This window comes from Cibotium barometz, chromosome 37 (genome assembly GCF_041138505.1).
Source record: "Cibotium barometz isolate CiBa-2024 chromosome 37, ASM4113850v1, whole genome shotgun sequence".
In the NCBI taxonomy this organism is placed as follows: Eukaryota; Viridiplantae; Streptophyta; class Polypodiopsida; order Cyatheales; family Cibotiaceae; genus Cibotium; species Cibotium barometz.
The window spans coordinates 25,647,363-25,658,557 of NC_141082.1; the positions used below are offsets into that span (position 1 = coordinate 25,647,363).

At 40.7% G+C, this 11,195-nt stretch overlaps 1 protein-coding gene across 1 annotated transcript; it reads left to right on the forward strand.

Moving 5' to 3' along the window:
- The first annotated feature begins 1,485 nt into the window (after positions 1-1,485).
- LOC147617105 (uncharacterized) lies at positions 1,486-5,079 on the forward strand. Its single transcript, XM_086776276.1, has 2 exons — positions 1,486-1,569; positions 1,848-5,079. Exons 1-2 carry the CDS (start codon positions 1,486-1,488, stop codon positions 4,935-4,937), a joined length of 3,174 nt encoding a protein of 1,057 aa, XP_086632402.1. The 3' UTR covers positions 4,938-5,079.
- The last annotated feature ends 6,116 nt before the right edge of the window (positions 5,080-11,195 follow it).

Below are 11,195 nucleotides of genomic sequence, written 5' to 3' on the forward strand. Positions count from 1 at the left end.
TGGTTTGGTCTTCAATTCCCTGTTATAGAAAAAAACCTCTGGATTAAAGCTCATAAACTTTTTAAGGTAGGTATTCACACTTGGAAGGATGTTTGGTCCACACAGGGCTGGACTTTAGAGTTAGCTAATAATCTTTCAACCAGCTGCTTGCAAGAATTGAATTGGTAAGATAGGCAGGGCTCACTCTAGACAGAATTGAATTGGTAAGATAGGCAGGGCTCACTCTTTCTTTTCAAGGTAAGTTTCTCATCTCCCAATGCTGCAGGTGGACTTCAGGTAACTCTCTTTTCCCTCTCCCCCTTCTCCATAGTAACAATGCTTTTCTAATTATTTCTAAACTTAATGAAAAATGGAAGATTAACTGGAGCATTAACCAGTGGACCTACAGATTTAAGGTAATTTGGGCTCTTTCAGGAAGCAGAAATCTTGCCTCCTTTGGTTCATTGCCCATCAGGCTATTTGGACTGGGTTGAGAGCTCTGCAAATAGGGAAGGGAAATGGAATGTGTCTCAGATGCAATTCCAACCAGGAATCTATCCAACATCTATTCTTTGGATGCCCCCACAATCATAAATATCTAAAAATTTTGCATGAATGTTTTTATTTGATTCACCCTAATAAATTCAATGAAAAGGAAATTTTGTTGGGAGAGTGCCTCTATCTTGATCCTTTGCTTTGGCATAATATTAGAGGTGCTATGCTGAATTGTATTTGGAAGGAAAGAAATGAAGTTGTGTTTGCAGGAAAGAGTACCAGTCACAAAAATCTGAATTTATGGCTGAGATGAAGAAATTTGCTTTGCAGGGCACAAGAAGAATTGAAGACACTTTGGAGAAGGGCAGGACCATGCTGGAGTTTACGCAAGACCACAGGTGGCAAACCTAGCAGTCAAGGATTGAAAGGATCTACTCAACCAGATTTCATATGATGCAAGGGATCCTTGTTGTTACCATTAGAGAAGCGGAATGAATCTCACCTTTGCTCACTTGTTTAGATTCAAGGGTCTTCTCTGTAGCATTTATTCTTCTATAGATTTTTTTGGTTTAGAAGGCATTTCCTGTTTTTTCCAAAAAAAAAAAGATTAGAGTCATTTTTTTGGTGTGCCCCTATTTGAGTTTTTTTTATGCACTGTGTTTTATCTATTTCACATCCAAATTGAACCTCATTCGCAAAGTTCGCAACGAAAGGGTTCAAGCCGGAATTGTCGAGGGTAACGTCGTTTCGTTTTCTCGTGAAAATCGGCGGTGGTAATGTGCACTGCAGTTTTGCTTCGATCTGCAGTGCCTTTTGACCAATGCGGGCTTGCCGAACTCGTGCAGGATGCAAAACCTTGAGAGCTGCCAGAAAATGCGTCGAATCCCGCAAAGAAATTTCAGTCTCGGCCAAGCTATAACTATTATTGCTGGTTGCGCGAGCAGTTTTGGCGCACAATCATGCTTGTGAAAGATATCGCTGAGGAGGGCGCAGCGGTCTCGTTTTTGCGCCATGAAAGCGTCGCTGCGGGAACGTCATCCGAAATTGATGCTGCAAAAACCCAAATCTCGGTTGCAGCTCAACCCCCTAATCCGGGTAAGCTTACTTTCCGTATTTACATTCATCTTTTTTTCTGCTTAGCATGAGTTAGCAAGTAATTGGCATTTTATTTATGTTACGTGGGTCGATTGACGTGTCCAGTAGCTAATGACCACGTAGATCTGGCTAATCTCGTGAGCTTTTCATTAATTAAACCCAAAAATGGCTGATTATACCAGCAGGGATAATCAGTCAGAGTCATTCACTCTAATACCTGCGCCGCAGCGTCATTTGAGGGCGCTTAACCACAAACACTGCTTTCAGGCAATGATCAGTACTTAGCGCCTGCGATTATGAGTTCATTAAGCGATGTAGAGAGGGTGTCGGATGGGCGACCTGATGATATTCAGGATGGTGCGGATAAAGGTGATTTGGCACCCCAGATCGCGAATAAATGGTCTCGCTCAACAGATAATACTGATGGTGGCTTGAGTACAAAGAGAGGATCAGAAAACACAGAGAGCCAGTATGATGGGCAAAGTGATTCTGAGCATCAAGATGAAGTCGACGCAACAGAGGTAGATGGGTGGCAGGGGGAGAGGAAGCCCAAGCTGAGCGAGCAGGAGTGGCGCAGCATGGCCAAGTTTGCAAAAACACAGGGTATCGACTTAATGAAACAAGTTGAAGAGCAGAAAAGGCTTCGATTAGCACAGGAGAAGGAGCCACCGAACATCGCAAAGAGTGAAATGGAAGAAATGAAGAGAATTCTGCAGGACAGAAGACGGAGCTCCGATGAGTATCTCGTTCCAACCGAATCAGAACGAGAGTCCTCGCCGGATAGAAGATCTGGAAGAAGAAGACATCCGCATCATCATCATCATCATCACCATCATAGTATTGATTCCGAGAGAGATGTTTCCCCTGATAGAGGCTATAAAAGAGACTCTGCTGATTCGGAGATTATTAATGATCACCTTATTAACGAAGATCCTTCCAAGGTCCTTGATTGGCTCCGAGGAGATGCCGAAACTGATAAGCGCATTGTTCTATCCGAAGGTCGCACTATAAGACTTTTAAAGGCTATAAGAGAAGGTGCTTTAGCTGGCCTAGCAGCTAATGAAGGTGGTTTTAGGGATTCATTAACTAGCTTGCAAGAGGATTGGGTACCAATGGAAAGATTAAGAGAGGCTGAGCGGAGATCGAGCGTTGCTGAAGAGCAAATAAGATACTTTGAGCAGCTATTCAATGGTGAAGGTGGTTCTGAAGCTGGTGGAGATGAGCAGTTGCGTGTTGTGCTATCCAAATCAAAAACCATGGATAGACACTTTGCCCACATGAAGAAGTTTGCAGAAGATAGGCAATCTGATTTGAGGAAGCAGTATGTTATGTCAGACAAGGATTCTAAAACATGGCGTCCAAATGGTTCTAGAATTGGTGTTACACCAGAGAAGGCAAAGAAGGATTTGCAGGAGCATGAAAATCATAAGAAACGTTTAGTGCAGGTGTTCTCCATGTACAATGAGCTCGTAAGGCTTGTGAAAGTGGAGCATTCAAAGAGAGTTGAAGCCGACCATAAGTGCCAGCAACTTACTTCTCAGCTTAAAAGGCAAACGGCGACCCTAAAGAGAGCTGAGAAAGTGATTAAGCACACTGCATTATCCCCCATAATGTTTAATGAATCGCATTCTTTTAGAGGAGCTTCTTCGTCTGACAGAAACTCCATGGCTTCCCCTTCTCCGACTGCTTCTGGTAGACAGTCCCCAACCACCTTATCGCCGCAACACTCACCCTTTAGTCTATCAAGATTGGAAACCCTTATTAATGTTGCAGATCAAGATCATGATGGTGATATCAAGCGCTTGGATAGTGCAAGAGGTAACCGCATGCTTCCATTAAAGCGTATCAATACAACAGGAAAGAGTAACCTAAGAGCTTCTGCTTTGCCTTCTTCTTCCTCTACTACTACCCCTAATCAGCAAACCATAACTAAACAGCTCACATATGACCTCGCCCTTGAGCAGGCCTTGTCTAGAGACCCTTCACCTGGTCAAGTGAGATTATCCACTTCTGATCTCATTGCACAAAACCATAAGAAAGAATTTGAGGAGCTTGAAAAGGCCTTGATTGATGAGGGTAGATCAAGGGGGTTTGCGGATGTGGACCTTTACTCTGAGAAGAAAACTGTTGGAAGAGAGGAGACCTGCTGGGAGTACAGACGTGTGCATTTTGATTTTACTAAACCTCATCAAGCAGCTTCGCCATGTCATGCAGGCGGAGGATCATCGCCTTCAAAGGATAGATGGGAGACATTGGATCTAAACTCTATCAGCAATGTGCCAATTAGTAGGAGAACAGCAAGCCCTAGCAGATCTGAGGGCTCAATTATTGAAGAGAAACGTGATTACCCTTCCTTTAATGACGACCCTAACAAAACCCTAGCATTAATAGCCGGCACCCATGTTCAAGATGAGTTTAGCTCTCTGCTGCAGTCTGTGAAAGGCAATTTTCAGGTTCAAAGCTCTGCTAAAAGAATGGAGCTTCCGAGGAATAATGGAGAAGGATTAGAGAAGATCAGTGATAAGCATGTTGAGATTGTCAAGAAACGGAGTGCTGAAGATATAATTATGAGCAGTGCAAAGCAGCAAGAGGCGGCTAACAACAAGAGCAAGCAAACAAAAGCTTTTCGGAGGTTTAAGAGTTTTCCAGCTGGGATAGCACAGAAGAGTACACCAGACGTGAAGATTGCTGATCCGGGGGACTCTTTAGAAAACAAGCGTACAGAATCACCTGCTGCTTTTGGTGATGTTCGGAGAGGCGTTGATCAGGAAACCAACGGTGCAGATATAAGGAATGAGATTAGGTCTACACAAAAAATGCAGGCTTGGGATGAGGAAGAGGTGACACAGTCTAGAGCCGATGTGGCAGAAGGGAGGTCGGGGCACGACGTGGCCGATGAAGAGTGGACTGATGTAGCAAAAGAAGAGATATGGGCTGATGCGGCACAAGATGAAAGAGTGGACTTGGCAGAAGTGAACGGTGATGATCAAGAGCAAAGGAGGGCTGACGGGGCAGCGGCCAGTAAAGCAAATGCTGATGTTGCCATAAAGAAACAGGTGAAGGCTCGTGGAAGGAAGAAAGCTCGTGGAAGCCACCACCTTGCTGCAAAAGAGTTGGCTATTCCCGGCCACTTGGAGGGACCGCAATCACCCCACGTTAACATAACAGAAGAGGCCCGACCTCTACGCGAGTCCTCCAATCTTCAACGCCGCCTCGCGGCCGTCGAAGCAAGCCACGTTGTGCACCTTCTGCATGGCCAAGTCAAGCGGCGCCGCCGGCTTCTGCTTATCCAAATCGTGTTCTTCGCCGTGTCGCTCATGTGGGGTGTCTTCCCCCCATCTTGGCGATCTGCACCCCCGCCCACCTGAGTGCACGCACATTGTCATCCTGTACTACGTGCATTTTTTATCGTATAAAACTGGGAGGTCTCACTGTTCATACTTCTTTTCATACTCCCCATGAAGCTGAAATCTCTTGTAGCGTCCTAACATGAGTTGTATGCAATGCACACCCCCACTCTTTTCAGGTTTCTCAGTTGTCTTTCAATCGAGATTGAAGTGTTGTATGCCATTGTTATTTACATACGTTTATAAGAACATCTTGATAAAGAAGTGCATCAGAGAACACTCGATCAAATTACATCAAATCCACTAGAAAATGTACACTAGGAAATTAGAGAATCATCATTGTTTTTGGGGGGGGGGGCTGGCACAATATAAATTTGTAACCACCTTGGAACCAAACTACTAAAAAGTTACAAATTGTAATCTAATTTAGATTGATGATTACCATTTGGTAACTTTGCAATAGTAAAAAATTACCAAATGATAACTTGCCTTTTTTTTAAAATTACCACTAGGGCTTTTCTATAAGTCTATATGACGCATGCTTAAGGCTCAAATTCATGACTTGAGGCTCACCAAGATTTGAGAATTTAGTCATTCAGAGACGACATATGGAAGTGTTTGTAATTGACATTGAGAAATCCATGGTATGCAGTGTAGTACTTGTTCTTTTTCTACATTTAGAGCAAACAATTCATTTGTAAAAAATAAGCTTGTTTTACCTTTTTCTTTACTTATAGGATGTAATCGATACTACTGTCACACATGCAAACCACCAATCTGGCTGAAAAAAAAACATGTAAGTTAGTTTGCATGCGAGGGCTTCAAGGGGACCATTAATTTATATGATGCTTGTGTTAGATCTCGCTATGCCTTCTTGCAAAACACTAAGAAGCATGCATTCATGTAAGGCAAATATCATGGCTCAAGACCTATAATGTTAAAGTTAGAATATCTTTGAGGTCCATGATTCCACAATTTCCTTGCTTGCTACTGCCTTTGAGCATCTATTCATTAAGCACGACATATGGAAGTGTTTATAATTGACATTGAGAAATCCATGGTATGTTAAAAAGTATACGATGACTATGGGAAAGAATCCTTCATGCACATATCCATATTTTCAAAATTAGATATGGGTTAGGTAGATCATATTGTGCATCATATTGTGCATGTAAGCACAATATAATCTACCTAACCCAAATTATGCATGTAAACATAATATCATCAAATTCAATTTAGGTCAAGCAGATCATATTGTGCATGTAAGCACAATATGTATTTGTGTATATAAGCTCATGTATTATGTATTTGTGTACCTTTGGGTTAGATGCAAACCATAACACGTTTATACATCAACCCACTTTCAAAAAAGGAGGACCTAATCAGAACTTTCATCATGAATAATCTGAAAGAAAAGCTCTATTAGTTTGGTATCTAAGATGTAGTGAAGGATGATACACTATTTAAACTGTTTTTTGGAATGATTTAGCAAATTGTTATTACTACTTCTATATGGCTATCTCCCTATACTTGATTCTCAATTGTGTAGACAAATAAATAATAATTCGATTCCACTCTTTCCACCCTGTCTCTCTCTATCTTTTTTTTTTGTGTGTGAAATATACGTGTCTATCTTTATCTCACCTTTTTAAAATTAATTTATAAACACAATTACATCGTTTGAAGGCACACATAATCACATCATTTGGACATAGGTAGCATTTGAGTCTCGTATGTGAACTTCCCCAATTTGATTATCAAAATTAGAGTGATTTATTTGAGCTTAGAGATTATTTGACAAATTTTAACCAACTAATATTTATTTAATGGATCTAATTAGATTAGATTAAATAGTTACTAAGTAATGAACAGTCACAAAAATACAAGGTGATTAACAAACACACATATAACTTAAAAGGAATTTTTATTTTGTAAAAGCTAGTACAACCATTAATTCAAGTCTACATATATGCTTTTGCAAGCTGTCGGTGCTCATCACCTAAACTATCTAAAGGGCTGACTTATTCTTAAGCTTATCACATAGGGGATCCTCTTTTTCTTTAATCCCACACATATAGATCACTTTTGTTGATATCTTCCTCAGATAAAAGCTTCATATGTTGGAATCGCTTCTAAAGGTATGGCATTCATCATGTAAAGATTAGCTTCCATATATCCATCCTTTCTCACATTACTACGATATAAATGGCATACAAATGGCTACAAATCCCCCCTATATTGTTGATGTGAATATATATCTAAGGGATCAGGTGGCTGATTAATCCCCAAATAGCAATAGGCCCAAATCTTTGCAAAAAGATTCAATCGTCTCTCATGAGAAAGCCTTCGTAAACATATCTCTCACATTGTCGTGAGCCTCTCCCTAACATAATGATAATGCAACTCAATATCCTTTGTACGAGAATAGTGGGTTCCTTGCAACAGCTAATGCACTCTGGCTGTCAGTGAAGATGGAGGTGGGAGACTGCACCAAGATCTATCAAAAGGCATCTAAGCCATACACACTCCACCATTGTCATTATAAATGTTGCATTGTACTCAGCTTCATAGCTCAAAGTGGCCATTGGGCTAAGCCATGATATACATGAATCACCAAGGTGAAGGCGAAAGCTACTATTGGACACTCACATATCATAACATCCAGCCACGATATACATGAATCAGTAAGGTGAAAGTAAAAGCAACTAGTGTGGACACTCATGTATTATAAGATCCAACCCAATCAAAATCACTAAAAGCATGCAATTAAACATCACCCCCCTTAGCATAGAATAAGTGAGGTACTGAGTGCCCTCTGTAAGTATCTAAACACTTGCTTGGCAACCTGCCAATGCTTACCTTCGGGACTGTGTATAAACCTGCTCAACTGGGAGACCCAAACTAAATGTCTAGCCTCATATTACATAGATACATGAGGCATCCACCAAGAGCCTACTAATAAAGTGATACATTGAATGGTTCACATGCCTCCTAGACTAAGCCTATCACCTTTATCTATTAGTGCAGCAAACAAGCTTATAGTCTTCAAAACCAAACCATGTAAGTAACCCCTGTATATACTTTATCTACAACATCACAATACCATCATCGCACTAAATAAAACATATGCCCAAATAATAATTCAACGAGCCTGAATGTATCATCTCAAATGACACATGTAATTCAACCTTGAAGGCTGAAATATTATCCTCATTAGGTCATGAAACGTATGAACCAATCTTTACTCCTCTTTATACAAAGGGTACTCTTAGTTGGACTATTATAAATAATATTTGTAACCAAGTATGTGTTTATCTTCTCATATCATGCTTTGGGAGCTTGCTTAAGGCCATATAAAGCTTTTTTGAATCTACTTACTTTAGATGCCTACCCCTTTTCAACAAAACCATGAGGCTAAGATACATGTGAGATCCCTGTCCCCACCGTGCAACGGATTTGAGGGTGCTAGCAACAGAAGTAGCACTTCTTGCGCGGGGTAGGGTCCCACACGCGGGGCCTCGCCCACGGATATCCGGACTAGAGACTAATCCATCGGTTTTTCCAAAACCAAACCCGAAAAACTTCCTTTGCCCGGAAAGCACATGCGATTCCACCAGGATAACTTTTTCCTAACGTAGTCAAAAGCCTTAACTAACTGAACTGATCTGACCGAACTCGTAAGTTCCATAGTCAGATCAAGGGACAGATTGCACTTGGATCATAGAGACCAACGCTTTTTTCCTCATCGAGAGGCACAGCCATTGATCCTTTTTCCATAGAACAATTTTTGTCCGGGATTTACTTCATCTATCGAACTAAACAGAAATTGAGTCTCGATTTAAGGATCCATCAGTCCAAGGCTAACCCCATCCAGTCCCATGGGTTAGCCAACCCCCCAACCACTGTAGTGATGGGATCCAATTAGGAGTTAGGTTTTGTCCCGGGTACCAAGGAAAAGAGTTCCCACGCCCCCTAGCCGGAAGTTCATGCAAACATAAAACTAGACACACCACTTACGCACCCAATATGAAATTGCCTTTTTCTCAGCATCAGCTAACTTTAAAACAATCCTTTAATGAAACCATTATGTCATTGATCACTATCCTCAAAATCTCTGGTTGAATCCATATTTCTAATCATTCATTCATCGGCGTACTTATGGCATCATTGGCAACCAGAATGCTTACCACTTGTTCACTCATCAGGGGCCTTTTCGATAGTTCCTAGCTCATAGTAACCGGCAATATATTCACATAACAAAATGGAATCTCCGTGGAAGATCAGCAAGATCAACTAATAGATCCATATAAAAGAGCCATGGACTCATCCGTTGAGGACCAGCAAGGTCAATCAACCAGATCAATGCCCAGTTTCAGAAAATAACTCTTACTCCTTATTCCAATATCTTCCACGACGCACGTGTGGGTATCTTCGGCGACCCAAAGCCCGAGCACCGTATGGTCAGCACCCTCTAGGATCCTTCGCACGTCACCCTTCACTCATAGGCCGCTTCCTTGGTCCCTCATCCGCCGTACCGGAAGCTCACCATTAAAATCGAACCGAGGCTTGTCAAGACCTCGGCCGATCTTGCTACGCGAGACGTCCTCCATTGACTCTCTGTCTCAGCAGTTGTTGCAACTTTATCAGGTAGGTCTTCACGACCACATTCTCAAGACAGTCAAAATGCTTTTCCAGCATTCTTAACATAAAACAGTCATTTACAAACAGATCACAAATACAGTTTTTATAATGAATTCACATCTTTCCAGTTTGTTCCACATCAATCTATATTACTTAACCCAAACCCAATTCATAATTGTATCCATTCTTGACTAGATACATCATTTTCCATCCCATCTCATCAGATTCATTTACTTCACATAACATCCATTCCTATCTTTCTTAATTTACATTACGTCTCATCACATCCATTTCTCATTATATCTCATTCGTTCAGATCTTATATTATTCATTCACATTCTGATGATTCACATGACATCTCACCTCATCCATTCGCTCATATCGACTTCATATCCATTCACATTCATATTTGCAATCATTATTCCACACACACATCCACATTTGTACATCCACATTCACATCTACATTTATACATCCATTTTCACATCCACATTCATACATCCACATCCAAATCCACATTCATACATCCACATCCACATCTACATTGTTACATCCACATTCACATTCACATCCATACATCCATATCCACATTCCACATCCTCATTCACATTCACATACATCCACATCCACATTCCATATCTACATCCATATCCGCATTTACACATCCACATTCATATTCACATGCATTCACATTCACATTCCATATCTACATCCATATCCCCATTCACACATCCACATTCACATTCACATACATCCACATTCACATTCACATTCACATCCATACATCCATATCCACATTCCACATCCTCATTCACATTCACATACATCCACATCCACATTCCATATCCCCATTCACACATCCACATTCACATTCACATTCACATCCATACATCCACATTCACATTCACATTCACATCCATACATCCATATCCACATTCCACATCCTCATTCACATTCACATACATCCACATCCACATTCCATATCTACATCCATATCCCCATTCACAGATCCACATTCACATTCACATACATCCACATTCACATTCACATTCACATCCATACATCCATATCCACATTCCACATCCTCATTCACATTTACATACATCCACATCCACATTCCATTCACATCCAGACATCCATATCCACATTCCACATCCACATTCACATTCCATATCTACATCCATATCCCCATTCACACATCCACATTCACATTCACATACATCCACATTCACATTCACATTCACATCCATACATCCATATCCACATTCCACATCCTCATTCACATTTACATACATCCACATCCACATTCCATTCACATCCAGACATCCATATCCACATTCCACATTCCACATTCACATTCACATACATCCACATTCACATTCACATTCTCATCCATACATCCATATCCACATTCCACATCTACATCATTTCTTTCACATACATATAACTACATCTATTCTTTCACATACATACATCTCCATCTATTCCTCGTTCATTTTCATCTAATTGATTCGTTTCACATCCTCATATCTATTTTATAGAATACAAGAGAATTCTTATTTTCGATATAAGATTTCTTTACGCATTTATTTATGCATAAATTTCAATTTAAGGAGACTAACACTTTCGAAATAAAAG